General features: G+C 48.9%; 1 protein-coding gene across 2 annotated transcripts in view; it reads right to left on the bottom strand.

Annotated features, from left to right (window-relative positions):
• LOC142470835 (sialic acid-binding Ig-like lectin 10) overlaps nucleotides 1-16217 on the bottom strand; it is a 35244-nt gene extending 19027 nt beyond the window's left edge. For both annotated transcript variants that reach the window (XM_075577609.1, XM_075577608.1), the window contains exons 1-3: nucleotides 16148-16217; nucleotides 4558-4965; nucleotides 1044-1376 (exon numbers count right to left, since the gene is read on the bottom strand). In XM_075577609.1, coding sequence (XP_075433724.1) covers nucleotides 1044-1376; nucleotides 4558-4965; nucleotides 16148-16190 — 784 coding nt within the window. In that variant the 5' untranslated portion in view covers nucleotides 16191-16217. The remainder of the gene's footprint in view (nucleotides 1-1043; nucleotides 1377-4557; nucleotides 4966-16147) is intronic.
• Between the last annotated feature and the right edge of the window lie 1391 nt (nucleotides 16218-17608).

The following is a 17608-nucleotide window of genomic DNA, read 5'->3' on the forward strand; positions in this document are numbered from 1 at the left end:
CCCTTTTCCCACCTGGCAAGTTGCTTTTGTTTGGGGAAGAGGGCATGACCTCTCCCCCGTGCTCACACCCCAATTTATTAGGAGGTCCGCCGCAACGCAGCCTTCCCATTGGCTGTAAGTTGGAATAATGACCATGTCCCAGACTGGCCAGAATGGGGCAGGAGGCTGAACCTGGAAACATCTCTTCTCCATTAGTCCCAACGTTTCACCAAATCCCTCTGATCGTTCCCTCCACATTCCCCCATGGTTGGGATTAGGGTGAGACAGGTTTTGTAACTACCTGTCCCCTGGGGCGCAGCAGCAGGTGTGTTTGGGGAATACCCTTCAGCTATCATATGTCTCACCTTGGGGACCCCCTGACTGACCCTCTGGACCCGCAGCCACACTCCTGCTCCAAGGAAGCCTCTCTGTCCCCACAGTCCTATCACCCCTGCACCAAGGAAGCCTCTCTGTCCCCACAGACCTCTCACCCCTGCACCCACACCCCTGCACCAAGGACTCCTCTCTGTCCCCACAGACATCTCACCCCTGCACCCACACCCCTGCGCCAAGGACGCCTCTCTGTCCCACAGACCTCTCACCCCGGCCTGGAGACCCCAAGCTTTGTGAGTCGACTTTCATTGTAAGTGTTACGTTCTATTGTCTACCTTCCCCTTTATTGTGCTGCTGATGTCTGTATATTAATAATGTGTGTACTGTACCTCCCACTATTAGCTATTAGTTTAATAACTCTTTTCCAAGACTGATTGTTGACTACATGAAGCTATTCACCAGGGGGATTTTAATTTTAAAGTGTTGGGTGTTGGTGGCTTTGTGGGATCCCTGTGACAACTGAGTAGGCCGAGGACCATTGTTCCATGACACCTCCAGGTATATTTTTATTTTGAGCCTGGCACCCCTAGGACTGGTTGGTCATAGGGGATAGTATGGATTCTAAGCCAGGTTCCTCTAGGACAGTAGAGTTCTTGTGTTGGGACAGGGATTCAGATCCTGGCATCTGTGACTTGATAAACCTAAGGACCAGACATCATAGAGTTCCTTACCTCCAACCACCAACTCCGTGCCATGTTCACTGCTGAATTTCCCGTTATTGGTTTCCACTCTACAGCAATACCTCTTCCGTTCATATGGTAGAACTTTCTGTATGTGCAGAGAGGCATCTTCAGGAGAACTGACCCAAGAGTTATATCTGTTATTAATTGATAAAAGTTCAGTATTCTCATTACAGAGATCCCTTGATCCCACTGTCCAGGTTACTTTGCTGATTGAACCACCACCTGTCCCCGGTGGGTAACGGACATGACAGGGGATGGTGATGTTTTCTCCGTGGAGAGCAGAAACTGCATCCAACTGCTCTATATAACCCCGACTGTGTCCTACAGAGAGGAGAGAGGCAGAAAGTGACACAGACAGAAGGGAGATATGAACCAATCTGTTCCCTCCACTGCACGGTCACAATGTCAGTGACACTGATAGGAGGGAGCTCTGGGAAATCCAGTCTGTGTCCTCCTCCACTCCCCCCACACCCCCCCCCCCACACACACACACACCGTGAGATAGTGACACAGTGACAGTGACACAGACAGAACGGAACTATGAGGCTGTCCCTCCCCCTATAGGGTGACACTGAAAAAAGGGAGCTATGAGTCTGTCACTCCCCCTACAGGGTGACACAGTGACACAGACAGAAAGGAGCTATGAATCTGTCCCTCCCCCCGCAGGGTGACACATTGACACAGACAGAAGGGAGCTATGAGTCTGTCGTTTCCCCCCACAGGGTAACACAGTGACACAGACAGAAGGGAGCTATGAGTCTGTCCCTCCCCTGCAGGGTGACACAGTGACACAGACAGAAGGGAGCTATGAGTCTGTCCCTCCCCCGCAGGGGTGACACAGTAACACAGACAGAAGGGAGCTTTTAGTCTGTCCTTCCCCCCGCAGGGTGACAAAGGAACACAGACAGAAGGGAGCTATGTATGTATGTCTTTATTTATATAGCGCCATTAATGTACATAGCGCGTCACAGCAGTAATACACTTGACAATCATATAAATAACAAATAATACAAATAACAGGTCATGGAAATAAGTGCTAACATTAACATAAAACTAACATTTTGGAAGAGGAGTTCCTGCTCCAAAGAGCTTACAATCTAATTGGTAGGTAGGAAGAACGTACAGAGACAGTAGGAGGGCATTCTGGTAAGTGCTTCTGCAGGGGACCAAGCTTTATGTATCATGTGTCCAGTATTAGCAGCTGTGCTACTCATATGCTTCTTTAAGCAAGTGTGTCTTAAGGTGGGTCTTAAAGGTGGATAGAGGGGGTGCTAGTCGGGTGTTGAGGGGAAGGGCATTCCAGAGGTGTGGGGCAGTCAGTGAGAAAGGTTTAAGGCGGGAGAGGGCTTTAGATACCAAGGGGGTAGAGAAGACATCCTTGAGCAGAACGCAAGAATCGGGATGGTGCATAGCGAGAAATTAGTGCTGAGATGTAAGGAGGAGCAGAAGAGTGTAAAGCTTTAAAAGTGAGGAGGAGAATTGAGTGCGAGATGCGGGATTTGATCGGAAGACAGGAGAGTGATTTCAGGAGGGAAGACGCTGAGACAGATTTAGGAAATAGTAGAATGATTCTGGCAGCAGCGTTTAGGATAGATTGTAGGGGAGACAGGTGAGAGGCAGGAAGGCCGGACAGCAGGAGGTTACAGTAATCAAGACGGGAGAGAATGAGGGTCTGTGTCAGAGTTTTAGCAGTCGAGTAACAGAGCAAAGGGCGAATCTTTGTAATATTGCGGAGGAAAAAGCGACAGGTTTTAGAGATGTTTTGAATGTGAGAGGAGAATGTGAGAGAGGAGTCGAGTGTGACCCGTAGGCAGCGTTCTTGGGCTACTGGGTGAATGATCGTACTTCCAACAGTAATGTGGAAGGAGGTAGTTAGGCCAGGTTTGGGAGGAAGTATGAGGAGCTCTGTTTTTGTCATGTTAAGTTTAAGTCGGCGGAGGGCCATTCAGGATAATATCACAGAGAGACATTCAGAAACTTTGGTCTATACAGCAGGTGTAAGGTCAGGGATTGAAAAGTAAATTTATGTGTCGTTAGCATAGAGGTGATATTTAAACCATTGAAATGTGATTAGTTTACCTAGAGAGAGTGTGTACAGAGAAAAGAGAAGAGGTCCCAGGACAAAGTCCTGGGGTACCCCCACAGAGAGATCGATAGACGAAGAGATGCTGAAAGTACGATGGGAAAGGTAAGAGAAGATATGAATACCAAGAGTATGGAGAATGTGAAGGAGAAGAGGGTGGTCCACAGTGTCAAATGCTGCAGAGAGGTCAAGTAATATGAGAAAATTGTAATCACCAAGAGGTTTTAGGAGATGGGAGGGAATGGGGTCAAGAGAGCAAGTGGTAGAGGGAGAAGAGGAGATCAGTAGTGACACGTCCTCCTCTGAGACAGTGGAAAAAGAGTCAAAGAAGGCAAGAGGAGAGTTGGGAAGAGGTGTAGGATAGGAGGAGGCAACAGAGGGGATGTTCTGACATATGTATTCCACCTTTTCCTTAAAATAGTCAGCAAAGTCCTGAGGTGAGATGGAAGAAGAAGAAGAACAGGCAGCCGAGGGTGGTCTAAGTAGAGAGACAAAGACAGAGAAGAGTCGGCGTGGGTTAGATTTGTGCGTGTTGAATAATGAAGAAAAGTAAGTTTGTTTAGCCTGAGAGAAGGCAGAGGTGAAACAATTCAGTCAGTGACACAGATAGGAGGGAGCAATGTATGTATGTATGTATGTATGTATGTATGTATGTATGTATGTATGTATGTATCTATGTATGTATGTATGTATGTATGTAAGTATGTATGTATCTATGGCAATTCAGTCCATACCTCCCACCAGAGGGTGACACAGTGACACAGAGTGAAGGACCTGAGTATAAACCAACATTTGTATCACAGAATGTCACAGTGTCACAGAGAGGGAACCTATGGACCAACGTATTGCCTTTACTGCTGGGTGACGCAGTGACATTTGGAGATATGGCTCTTCCTGTCTGACAATGTTCAATTCCGAGCACTAGAAGAAGGAGTTTAATAATTGTTTAATGGTTTCTAAAGAGAAGAGAAAAGGTTTCTTTCATTTTTCAAAATGATTAAATCAGTGATAAGCAGCACAATATATACTTCAAAGACCACATGTGTGGCCCATAAGACCTCAAATGTGCTGCACACTACACACACACATATGTATATCTATATATATATATATATTAATACTGTAGGAGTTTCTCCCCACTCCGGCCAGCTGCCTAATGTCGATGGTGAATACTGTCCCTCTCCTCTTCTTACACTGGGAACGAGAGATAAGCCCAGGAGAGGAGCGGGTAGAAGCTACTATCCATGTCTACAACATCTCCACTCCCTTTGCAATAGGGAGAGGGGGACAGAGGGTGATAATATAGCTGGGGTGGGCAGTGGTTGGGTATCTAAAGAGACATGAATGGCGTCTCTGTCTAGTATTTTGAAACCACATGAGTAGGAGCGGGTGTTACATTGATGGGTATAGGATCCTTACCTGGAAACATCAGGAAGGTCCCGTGACGGTTTTGCCAGCCGTTCACTTTTCCCCCCTGTTTATTGGGGTTTCTTATTTCCACACGGCAGCAGAAGATAGGACCATCTGTCTCCTTCAGCCACTGGATTCTGATAGATGCTGTCTTTGATTCCTTTGGGTTTCCCACCACGAAGATCCTCCCTTTGTAATTTGCATCTGTCCAGTTTTCCGTGTGATTGTGAATGAATTTACCTTGCCCACAGGGGATGGCTTGAGCCTCCCTCCAATACACTCTCACCTCTGTGGACTCGTCCCAGTCCTTTGGGAAGCTGAACCTACATGGGATGGTGACAGAACCTCCCTCCTCCACCCTGAGTGTCTCTAACTGGTCGGCACAGTAAGAAGTATCCGAGTTGCTCTGGATTCCTCCTGCAGAGAGACAGATGTCACCTCGTCATCATCTCTTTTCCATCTCTTGGTAACAGAAGAGATGACATTTATCACACAGACTTATACTTCACGTCAAACACAAATTATTATTACTGGTGACAAGGAGTCACAGAAAATGTGTTCCTTTAAATATTTATTCTTCTATTAACTATATAATGGCCCCTTTTCTAGTTCAGGCTTATTCTAGAAACATAGATCATTTTTTTGTAATTCAAGATGTTTTTTCTAGAAATACAAGTCACCTGTTTTAGTTCAGGCTACTTACAGAAATACAGACCCCCTTTTCTAGTTTAGCTCAATTGTTCTATAAACACAAGTAACCTTTTCTAGATCTGGCAACCTGTTCTTGATTTAACAACCACTTTATTTTTGTTTTATTAGTTCCGGCCCATTCCAGAAACCTAAGCCACCTTTTCTAACTCCGGCTACTTCTTCTAGAGCCCATTTACTTCTAGAACCTCCTTACTAATGTAATAATGTGATGGGTAATAAAATATATGTTTTTTTTAATATAACTGGTATTTGTAACCAATAAGATCTAGTAATAATAATAATAATAATAATAATAATAATATACTTATACTTCACGTCAAACACTAATTATAATTACAGGTGACAAGGAGTCACAGCAAATGTGTTCCTATAAATATTTATTCTTCTTTTTACTCAATAAAGGCCACTTTTTTCTAATCCAGTCTACATGTTCTAGAAAAATAAGTCACCCTTGCTAGTTCAGACTACTTTTTCTGGAAAAACATACTCTTCCCATTAAATTAATGCAGGGTTCTCATTCTTGCCGTCTCAAACACCTTGTGTAGGTCCGGCCTGCAAGAGGTGTCTCCGACTCCAAGACTGAGTAGCCTGAATGAATGTAAAGGGAATAGAGGTCCCTTTTTTTGGTTATTAAGGCTACTTGGTCTAGAATACAAGGAAAGAAGAAAATACGGAGCAACAGCAAAATATAAAATAATGTATTGGATCCTTAACAAAATCATTTTTGTTTTCTAGTTCCTGCATTCTTACTGTGAATATATCTATATTTTCATTTGTGTGGAACTTGAGTATTATTACCCTTCCTTGGAGCACATGACAGCAATTTTTTTTCTACTTGTTCTAGAACGACAAGTAACTTTGTTTTAGTTCAGGATTCTCCTTCTAGAAATACAGGCCAGCTTTTCTAGTTGAGGTCAATTGTTCCAGAAGCACAGGTCACGTTGTCACTTCAGGTTGCTTCTGCCATACACACGGGTAACCGTTTCTAGATCAGACCACTGCTTCTAGAAATGAAGGCCACCTTCCTTTTTTTCTAATTCAGGATACTTATCTAGAAGCACAGCCAGACTTTTCTAGCTCAGGTGCCGGTTCTGGAGCAGATGAAGCCGCACAGGATTATATTGTCGGCATGTAGCAGGGGCCGCCAGTTACACGGTAACTACACGTGAGTAATATGTAACAGGACAGCCCTGTCTGCAGTTAGTACCCGTTATTAATGTTTATCCCGCTGGCTACAGCTGTGTGTGAGACGTTTAATCAGGTCCCATACAGTATATCCCCCCTGTGTAACTGGTCGTCACTGCCATATGCCTGAGATACTATATTCTGCTGCGTGATTACACCTCCCGGCCGGGACTTTGTACATCTAAACATGACCCCATTCCCAAGTTTATTATTATTATTATTATTATTATTATTATTATTATTATTATTATTATTAATCACTGGATCTTAGAGGATACCAAAAAAGCTGTTTGTTTATATTTCTTTGCCTCCCAGCTGAGTACTTTAGTAACGGAGTACTTTGATCTTGGAGATTGGGGAGGGTAATTTGTCATACATAGTTTATGCACTTTGTGAAGTAAGGATTTTCTTTGGACACCTTTTCTCATGTAAGCCACTCATTCTAGAAACACAGGTCACCTTCTATTAACCAGGCTACTCGTTCTAGAAACACAGGTCACCTTCTATAAACCAGGCTACTCGTTCTAGAAACACAGGTCACCTTCTATTAACCAGGCTACTCGTTCTAGAAACACAGGTCACCTTCTATAAACCAGGCTACTCGTTCTAGAAACACAGGTCACCTTCTATAAACCAGGCTACTCGTTCTAGAATCACAGGTCACATCTGTAAACCAGGCAACTTGTTCTAGAAACGCAGGCCACCAGGCTACATGTTCTTTAAACACAGGTCATCTTCTGTAATCCAGGCTACTTGTTCTTTAAACACAGGTCATCTTCTGTAATCCAGGCTACTTGTTCTTTAAACACAGGTCATCTTCTGTAATCCAGGCTACTTGTTCTTTAAACACAGGTCATCTTCTGTAAACCAGGCTACTTGTTCTAGAATCATATGCTACCTTCTGTAAACCAGGCTACTTGTTCTAGAATCATATGCTACCTTCTGTAATCCAGGCTACTTGTTCTAGAAAGTCACATTTTCTAGTTCAGACTACTTGCTCTATAAATACAAGCCACCTTCTGTTCAGATTACTTGTTTTAAAAATATGAGCTACATGTTCTAGATCAGAAACTTGTTCTTGAAACTTAGATTTGTTCTTGAATTTCAGACCATTTTTTAGGTTTGACTACTTATTTTGTGTGTGTGTGTGTGTGTGTGTGTGTGTGTCTGTGTGTGTGTCTGTGTGTGTGTCTATGTGTGTGTGTGTGTGTGTGTGTGTGTCTACGTGTGTGTGTCACTGTGTGTATGTGTGTGTCTGTGTGTGTGTCTGTGTGTGTGTGTTTGTCTGTGTGTGTGTCTGTCTGTGTGTGTGTGTCTGTGTGTGTGTCTGTGTGTGTGTCTACGTTGTGTGTCACTGTGTGTGTGTGTGTGTGTGTGTGTGTCTATGTGTGTGTGTTTCCGTATTTGCTGCTCTTCTATTCATCTGTTGCAGTGCGTGAGTGTGAGAGAGTGTAAGTTTGTGTGTGTGTTGAGAGTGTGTGAGTGGGAGTGTGTGAGAGTGTGCATGTGAGTGTGAGAGAGAGATAGAGTGTGAGTGTGAGAGAGTGGGAGTGTGAGAGTGTTAGTGTGAGAGAGTGTGAGTGTGAGTGTGAGAGAGTGTGAGAGAGTGTGAGAGAGAAACAGTAAGAGAGAGAATAAGAGAGAGAAACAGTAAGAGAGAGAGTAAGAGAGAGAGTAAGAGAGCGAGAGAGAGAGAGAGAGAGAGAAAGAGAGAGAGAGGAGAGAGAGAGGAGAGAGTGAGTGAGAGAGTGAGAGAGTGTGAGAGAGAGTGAGAGAGAGAGTGAGAGAGAGAGTGTAGAGAGAGAATGTAGAGATAGAGTGTAGAGAGAGAGTGAGAGAGTGTAAGTGAGAGAGTGTGAGATTGAGTGAGAGAGTGAGTGAGAGAGTGAGAGAGAGCGTGAGAGAGGAAAGGGAGAGAGAGCGAGAGAGAGAGAGTGAGTGTGAGAGTGTGAGTGTGAAAGAGTGTGAAAGAGTGTGAGAGAGTGTGAGAGAGTGTGAGAGAGTGTGAGAGAGTGTGAGAGAGAGTGAGAGGAAAAGGAGAGAGAGAGAGAGAGAGAGAGTGAGTGTGAGAGTGAGTGTGAAAGAGTGTGAGAGAGTGTGAGAGAGTGTGAGAGAGAGTGTGAGAGAGTGAGAGAGTGAGTGAGAGAGTGAGTGAGAGAGTGAGTGTGAAAGAGTGTGAAAGAGTGTGAGAGAGAGTGTGAGAGAGTGAGAGTGAGTGAGAGAGTGATAGAGAGCGTGAGAGTGTATGAGTCAGCGTTTCAGTATATGCTGCTCTGTAAATCGCCTGTTGCAGAACATCGCACCTGACAAAGAGCTGACACTAAATTCCAATGATCCCGACCCCTCTGCAGATGAGTGATGTTAAAACAACGTGATGAGAAACCCGATGCCAAGGTACAAGGGCAGCTCACAGGAAGCAAAGCAGCACGACCAGGTAACACATCATAATGACCTTAGAACGGGGACGCTCCCTCTTCAGGAGAAAATCCCAGAAATAAGTCACCAGCTGGAAGTCTTGCAATAGATGAGGGGGAGAGGCCAGTCTGCATGCACCTTATAAAGGACATGTGCCTCCCTGCCGTGGTTACAGAGAAGTAACTCTCTCACCATCCTGCTGTTATCTCTGTGCTTTTATATAGAAAACTTCTACCATGCTACAAACCCCTACTGTGGCCTTTTATCACCAAGCCTTTGCTCATACTGCATTGGGCAATCTCTCCCACTTCAAAGGCTAGTGCCATTTACCATCATACCCAGAGTGAGCGTGCATAAGTAGGGAAGTGGTCAGCTGGTCAAGCTGTTACTGGCGGCCTCACGGTGTGTGATAGAGGAAGCCGGCGTGGGAGGAGGGTTTTTTAGGAAATAAAACTATTTAACCCTTTCTTTGTTCCTTTAAACAACAATTGAAACCTCGATAGCATAACCCAAGGGAAATTTGTATACTTCATTTTCCTGTCTTTTTCCAGAAATGAAAGTATATTCATTCGCTGGGGGTGATAACTGAATTAACAGTTAGGAATTGGTAACATTAGGTTTTCTACACCTATATATGTTAAAAAAATAATAATAATGCACCTGGGCTCTCCGTTGTGCGCCAGAAACTGCGTGCACCCGCAAGTCAGGCCCAGCTTCCACCGGCGGGAGAGAGGGAAGAAGCAGGCAGCAGCTGCGGAGAGGCGGAAATTGGGTGCACCCGCATGTCACCTGAGATCTGACTCCAATTGACTGTTCATGGTCCCAAGGCTCAACAAAGTATCCGGACGTTCCTCCTTCTCTTACCGTGCACCCCAAAACTGGAACAACCTACCGGAGACTCTCACATCCACCACCAGCTTAAGTTCTTTCAAATCTAAGGCTGTCTCACATTTTAATCTGGTCTGTAACTGTTACATACGCCTATAATATATATTATCTCTAACTGTGCACGCAATGTCTTGTATATAATGTATACCCTGTTCATTCATGTAACTGTATTTGTAACCATGTATTATTTGTCTTAACTCTGTGCCCAGGACATGCTTGAAAACGAGAGGTAACTCTCAATGTATTACTTCCTGGTAATAATATTTTTATAAATAAATAAATGTCAGGCCCAGCTTCCACCGCCATGGGAGAGAGAGAGAACGGAGAGGGAAGAAGCAGGCAGCAGCTGCGGAGAGGCGGAAACTGGGTGCAACCGCAAGTCAGGCCCAGCTTCCACCGGCGGGAGAGAGAGAGAGCGGAGAGGGAAGAAGCAGGCAGCAGCTGCGGAGAGGCGGAAACTGGGTGCAGCCGCAAGTCATTCCCAGCTTCCACCGGCGGGAGAGAGAGAGAGCGGAGAGGGAAGAAGCAGGCAGCAGCTGCGGAGAGGCGGAAACTGGGTGCAGCCGCAAGTCATTCCCAGCTTCCACCGGCGGGAGAGAGAGAGAACGGAGAGGGAAGAAGCAGGCAGCAGCTGTGGAGAGGCGGAAACTGGGTGCATCCGCAAGTCATTCCCAGCTTCCACCGGCGGGAGAGAGAGAGAACGGAGAGGGAAGAAGCAGGCAGCAGCTGTGGAGAGGCGGAAACTGGGTGCAGCCGCAAGTCATTCCCAGCTTCCACCGGCGGGAGAGAGAGAGGACGGAGAGGGAAGAAGCAGGCAGCAGCTGCGGAGAGGCGGAAACTGGGTGCATCCGCAAGTCATTCCCAGCTTCCACCGGCGGGAGAGAGAGAGAGAGAGAACGGAGAGGGAAGAAGCAGGCAGCAGCTGCGGAGAGGCGGAAACTGGGTGCAGCCGCAAGTCATTCCCAGCTTCCACCGGCGGGAGAGAGAGAGAACGGAGAGGGAAGAAGCAGGCAGCAGCTGCGGAGAGGCGGAAACTGGGTGCAGCCGCAAGTCATTCCCAGCTTCCACCGGCGGGAGAGAGAGAGAACGGAGAGGGAAGAAGCAGGCAGCAGCTGTGGAGAGGCGGAAACTGGGTGCAGCCGCAAGTCATTCCCAGCTTCCACCGGCGGGAGAGAGAGAGAACGGAGAGGGAAGAAGCAGGCAGCAGCTGCGGAGAGGCGGAAACTGGGTACAGCCGCAAGTCATTCCCAGCTTCCACCGCCGGGAGAGAGAGAGAACGGAGAGGGAAGAAGCAGGCAGCAGCTGCGGAGAGGCGGAAACTGGGTACAGCCGCAAGTCATTCCCAGCTTCCACCGGCGAGAGAGAGAGAGAACGGAGAGGGAAGAAGCAGGCAGCAGCTGCGGAGAGGCGGAAACTGGGTGCAGCCGCAAGTCATTCCCAGCTTCCACCGGCGGGAAAGAGAGAGAACGGAGAGGGAAGAAGCAGGCAGCAGCTGCGGAGAGGCGGAAACTGGGTGCAGCCGCAAGTCATTCCCAGCTTCCACCGGCGGGAGAGAGAGAGAACGGAGAGGGAAGAAGCAGGCAGCAGCTGCGGAGAGGCGGAAACTGGGTGCAGCCGCAAGTCATTCCCAGCTTCCACCGGCGGGAGAGAGAGAGAACGGAGAGGGAAGAAGCAGGCGGCAGCTGCGGAGAGGCGTAAACTGGTTGCAGCCGCAAGTCATTCCCAGCTTCCACCGGCAGGAGAGAGAGAGAGAACGGAGAGGGAAGAAGCTGGCAGCAGCTGCGGAGAGGCGTAAACTGGTTGCAGCCGCAAGTCATTCCCAGCTTCCACCGGTGGGAGAGAGAGAACGGAGAGGGAAGAAGCAGGCAGCAGCTGCGGAGAGGCGGAAACTGGGTGCAGCCGCAAGTCATTCCCAGCTTCCACCGGCGGGAGAGAGAGAGAACGGAGAGGGAAGAAGCAGGCAGCAGCTGCGGAGAGGCGGAAACTGGATGCACCTGCAAGTCATTCCCAGCTTCCACCGGCGGGAGAGAGAGAGGACGGAGAGGGAAGAAGCAGGCAGCAGCTGCGGAGAGGCGGAAACTGGGTGCAGCCGCAAGTCATTCCCAGCTTCCACCGGCGGGAGAGAGAGAGGACAGAGAGGGAAGAAGCAGGCAGCAGCTGCGGAGAGGCAGAAACTGGGTGCAGCCGCAAGTCATTCCCAGCTTCCACCGGCGGGAGAGAGAGAGAATGGAGAGGGAAGAAGCAGGCAGCAGCTGCGGAGAGGCGGAAACTGGATGCACCCGCAAGTCATTCCCAGCTTCCACCGGCGGGAGAGAGAGAACGGAGAGGGAAGAAGCAGGCAGCAGCTGCGGAGAGGCGGAAACTGGGTGCAGCCGCAAGTCATTCCCAGCTTCCACCGGCGGGAGAGAGAGAGAACGGAGAGGGAAGAAGCAGGCAGCAGCTGCGGAGAGGCGGAAACTGGGTGCAGCTGCAAGTCATTCCCAGCTTCCACCGGCGGGAGAGAGAGAGAACGGAGAGGGAAGAAGCAGGCAGCAGCTGCGGAGAGGCGGAAACTGGGTGCAGCCGCAAGTCATTCCCAGCTTCCACCGGCGGGAGAGAGAGAGAACGGAGAGGGAAGAAGCAGGCAGCAGCTGCGGAGAGGCGGAAACTGGGTGCAGCCGCAAGTCATTCCCAGCTTCCACCGGCGGGAGAGAGAGAGGACGGAGAGGGAAGAAGCAGGCAGCAGCTGCGGAGAGGCGGAAACTGGGTGCAGCCGCAAGTCATTCCCAGCTTCCACCGGCGGGAGAGAGAGAGAACGGAGAGGGAAGAAGCAGGCAGCAGCTGCGGAGAGGCGGAAACTGGGTGCAGCCGCAAGTCATTCCCAGCTTCCACCGGCGGGAGAGAGAGAGAACGGAGAGGGAAGAAGCAGGCAGCAGCTGCGGAGAGGCGGAAACTGGGTGCATCCGCAAGTCATTCCCAGCTTCCACCGGCGGGAGAGAGAGAACGGAGAGGGAAGAAGCAGGCAGCAGCTGTGGAGAGGCAGAAACTGGGTGCATCCGCAAGTCATTCCCAGCTTCCACCGGCGGGAGAGAGAGAGAACGGAGAGGGAAGAAGCAGGCAGCAGCTGCGGAGAGGCGGAAACTGGGTGCAGCCGCAAGTCATTCCCAGCTTCCACCGGCGGGAGAGAGAGAGAGAGAGAACGGAGAGGGAAGAAGCAGGCAGCAGCTGCGGAGAGGCGGAAACTGGGTGCAGCCGCAAGTCATTCCCAGCTTCCACCGGCGGGAGAGAGAGAGAACGGAGAGGGAAGAAGCAGGCAGCAGCTGCGGAGAGGCGGAAACTGGGTGCAGCCGCAAGTCATTCCCAGCTTCCACCGGCGGGAGAGAGAGAACGGAGAGGGAAGAAGCAGGCAGCAGCTGCGGAGAGGCGGAAACTGGGTGCAGCCGCAAGTCATTCCCAGCTTCCACCGGCGGGAGAGAGGACGGAGAGGGAAGAAGCAGGCAGCAGCTGCGGAGAGGCGGAAACTGGATGCAGCCGCAAGTCATTCCCAGCTTCCACCGGCGGGAGAGAGAGAGGACGGAGAGGGAAGAAGCAGGCAGCAGCTGCGGAGAGGCGGAAACTGGGTGCAGCCGCAAGTCATTCCCAGCTTCCACCGGCGGGAGAGAGAGAGAGCGGAGAGGGAAGAAGCAGGCAGCAGCTGCGGAGAGGCAGAAACTGGGTGCAGCCGCAAGTCATTCCCAGCTTCCACCGGCGGGAGAGAGAGAACGGAGAGGGAAGAAGCAGGCAGCAGCTGCGGGGAGGCGGAAACTGGGTGCAGCCGCAAGTCATTCCCAGCTTCCACCGGTGGGAGAGAGAGAACGGAGAGGGAAGAAGCAGGCAGCAGCTGCGGAGAGGCGGAAACTGGGTGCAGCCGCAAGTCATTCCCAGCTTCCACCGGCGGGAGAGAGAGAGAACGGAGAGGGAAGAAGCAGGCAGCAGCTGCGGAGAGGCAGAAACTGGGTGCAGCCGCAAGTCATTCCCAGCTTCCACCGGCGGGAGAGAGAGAGAACGGAGAGGGAAGAAGCAGGCAGCAGCTGCGGTGAGGCGGAAACTGGGTGCAGCTGCAAGTCATTCCCAGCTTCCACCGGCGGGAGAGAGAGAGGACGGAGAGGGAAGAAGCAGGCAGCAGCTGCGGAGAGGCGGAAACTGGGTGCAACCGCAAGTCAGGCCCAGCTTCCACCGGTGGGAGAGAGAGAGAGAGAACGGAGAGGGAAGAAGCTGGCAGCAGCTGCGGAGAGGCGGAAACTGGGTGCAGCCGCAAGTCATTCCCAGCTTCCACCGGCGGGAGAGAGAGAGAACGGAGAGGGAAGAAGCAGGCAGCAGCTGCGGTGAGGCGTAAACTGGTTGCAGCCGCAAGTCAGACCCAGCTTCCACCGGCGGGAGAGAGAGAGAACGGAGAGGGAAGACGCAGGCAGCAGCTGCGGAGAGGCGGAAACTGGGTGCAACCGCAAGTCAGGCCCAGCTTCCACCGGTGGGAGAGAGAGAGAGAGAACGGAGAGGGAAGAAGCAGGCAGCAGCTGCGGAGAGGCGGAAACTGGGTGCAGCCGCAAGTCATTCCCAGCTTCCACCGGCGGGAGAGAGAGAGAACGGAGAGGGAAGAAGCAGGCAGCAGCTGCGGTGAGGCGTAAACTGGTTGCAGCCGCAAGTCAGACCCAGCTTCCACCGGCGGGAGAGAGAGAGAACGGAGAGGGAAGAAGCAGGCAGCAGCTGCGGAGAGGCGGAAACTGGGTGCAACCGCAAGTCAGGCCCAGCTTCCACCGGTGGGAGAGAGAGAGAGAGAACGGAGAGGGAAGAAGCAGGCAGCAGCTGCGGAGAGGCGGAAACTGGTTGCAGCGGTCTAAGGTAGGTGGTAATGGTATTGGGGGGGTGGTGGTGGCAATTGTAGTTTGGGGATAGTAATTATATTTGGGAGTGTGTGATAATAATTGTATTTGGGGAGGCTAGTGCCTTCAACACGATACCCACAGTGAAAGCATCTTAAGTCGAGAAGTGGTCAAATGGCAAAAATCTCACTGAAACCCTCACTAGGTCTGCATGTGAAAGAGGAAGCTAGCACAGGATGAGGGTTGTATGTTTTTTTAAGAAGTAAAACCACTTAACCCTTTTATTAGACCTTGTTCGTGTGTATTTCAGTTGCAGAGATGTGGGTTTATCCCTGTAACAGCAACTGCAAACCTCAGTGGCAGAACCACCGGACAATACAGTATATGCTTATTATTGCTAACTTGAAACTAAAATATATTTATTCACCGGAGTGATAACTGAATTACGAGTCAGGAATTGATTACATGTAGTATTTTACACCTATAAATATTATTAGGATACATATCAAAACACCAATGGGGGGAGAGGGGGCGTATTTTTTTTACTTTGTCTTCAGTTTAATTGATAATATTTGGATAATTTTTTATATTGCCATTATTTTGGACTTTATTTGAATTTGTAGGTCTCTATGACCCCCCAGAGTCATCAAAGAGCGATCCGAGGAATCCCACCCGAATCACGGAGATCTGCCATTAAATGATGACACCGTGGATATGTAGCCAGGCAATTTTGGAACAAAACCCTGGGGAGTTTCACCTTGCACCTATGTGTTTAAGTATTTAAATCGCAAGATTTTGGGAGACTTACGTGGACAGTAGGGGAGAGTAAGTGCAGTGGATAGAAGAGTCTGGCCTTGAGAGTTGGTAAGTACCTCTGCTGGTGAGGGGAGGTGTTAATAAGGTTCAGATTCCATCAGAAAGTGGTTTTTTAGGTTGTCTTAAGAGTGGGCTTGGTCTACACTGTGGGTGGGACGAGCTGAGATGTAGTGAGGAGCAGACTGGTGTAGAGCCTTTAAGGTGAGGAGGAGAAATGTGTGGAAGGAGGAGATGTTTGTAGGTGCAGTAATACCGAGGTTGGTGAGAAGATAGGAGAAAGATTTAAGGAGCAGACAAGAGGATGGGAGACAGTGAGATTGTGGATAGTCAACAGAGCTGGGAGGCAGGGAGACCTGTCAGATAAATCAAATAGTGTGGAGGCATCATAGAAGCACATTGCCCCTCAACGCCCAGAATGTGGGAAGAGAGAGAGAGAGAGAGAGAGAGAGAGAGAGAGAGAGAGAGAGAGAGAGAGAGAGAGAGAGAGAGAGAGAGAGAGAGAGTGAGAGAGAGAAAGGGAGAGAGAAAGGGAGAAAGGTTGGGAAAAATATATATCTAGAGAGAGAAAGGTTGGGACAAATATATAGAAAGAGAAAGGTTGGGAAAAATATATAGAGAGAGAAAGGTTGGGAGAGAGAGAGAATAAAAATATAGACCAGGAAGGGAAGGAAGAAGAGAAGGGGAAGTGAGGGAGTGTGAGAGGGGGAGAGAGGGAGTGTGAGAGGGGGACAGAGAGAAAGACTTACCTTGGAAAGACCAGAACAGGAGAAGGAGTTTGGGGATGTCCATATCTCACTGGTGAGTGAAGGCGAGAGATAAGGAGGTCCTACAACTTCTGCTTTCTGTTCTCGGCCCACGAGCCAAACGTCACGGCCAATGCGTGACGGGACGGCCCATTTCCTGCCACTTTTGTCTCTTCCACAAATAGTTCTGCTCACTCCGCTTAGTCATCATATTTACAGGAGGGTGATGAAAGAGCTGACACTCTATTATTACATATACATTAAAATTCCCACGATAATGAGCCCTAACCTGATTGATGGGATCCCAGATCCTTTAGCCGTGTAATGGCACAGGAAAGATGCTGCAACATGATCCAGCTTAGAGAGAGGATACCCGGACAGATAAGGAGCGGTCAGTGTGTATACAATGTATACAGTGTAAGGATTATCAGTGATATTTTAGCAGTAACTCTCGGCATCCTGCTGTTATCTCTGCGCTTTTACACACAACGTTATACAATGCTACAAACCCTACTGTGGTCTCTTATTGCCGAGCCGTTACTCACACTGCATTGGGCAATCACTACTAATCCCCTGTAGTTCTCTGGGTGTGCCGGCATCCACAGAAACATTGGTTAGTATTATTAAGCTAGTACGCATCTCTGACACCAATAACTCCACCAAATACCCAAATAAAACTCCTCCCTATAACTCCAATTGCTTCTCCAAATACCCCCCAAATACCCCCTCCCTATAACTCCTATTACTGATTCATATAACACCTCCAAATAACTTTTACCGCACCCTATAATTCCTCGAATTGTTCCATATAACCACTCCCAATACCTCCTCCTATTACCCCATGTAACCGCTCCCATTAACTTTTCATTTTCCCCCATATAACCTCTCCCTATAACTCCTCCTATTACCCCATATAACTACTCCCATTAACTCCTTCTATTGCCCCATATAACCCCTCCATATAACTCCTCATATCCCATTTAATTTCGACCTATAATTCCTCCGATTGCCTCATTTAAACTCTCCTTATAACTTCTCCTATTGCCCCATATAAACACTCCCTATGACCGCTTATTGTTCCATATAATCCCTTTTTACTCCTCTTCTTACTCCATAAAACTACTTCCCAAAACTCCTTCTATTGCCTCGTATACCTCTCCCTATAACTGCTCCTATTGCCCCACATAACCTCTCCTTATAACTGCTCCTATTGCCCCATATAACCTCTCCCTATAACTGCTCCTATTGCCCCACATAACCTCTCCTTATAACTGCCCCATATAACCTCTCCCTATAACTCCTCCTATTACCCCATATAACCGCTCCCTATAACTCCTCCTATTACCCCATATAAACGCTCCCTATAACTCCTCCTATTACCCCATATAACCCCTCCCTATAACTCCTCCTATTACCCCATATAACCCCTCCCTATAACTCCTCCTATTACCCCATATAACCGCT

The sequence above is a fragment of the Ascaphus truei genome, chromosome 20 (assembly GCF_040206685.1).
Source record: "Ascaphus truei isolate aAscTru1 chromosome 20, aAscTru1.hap1, whole genome shotgun sequence".
Lineage (NCBI taxonomy): Eukaryota > Metazoa > Chordata > Amphibia > Anura > Ascaphidae > Ascaphus > Ascaphus truei.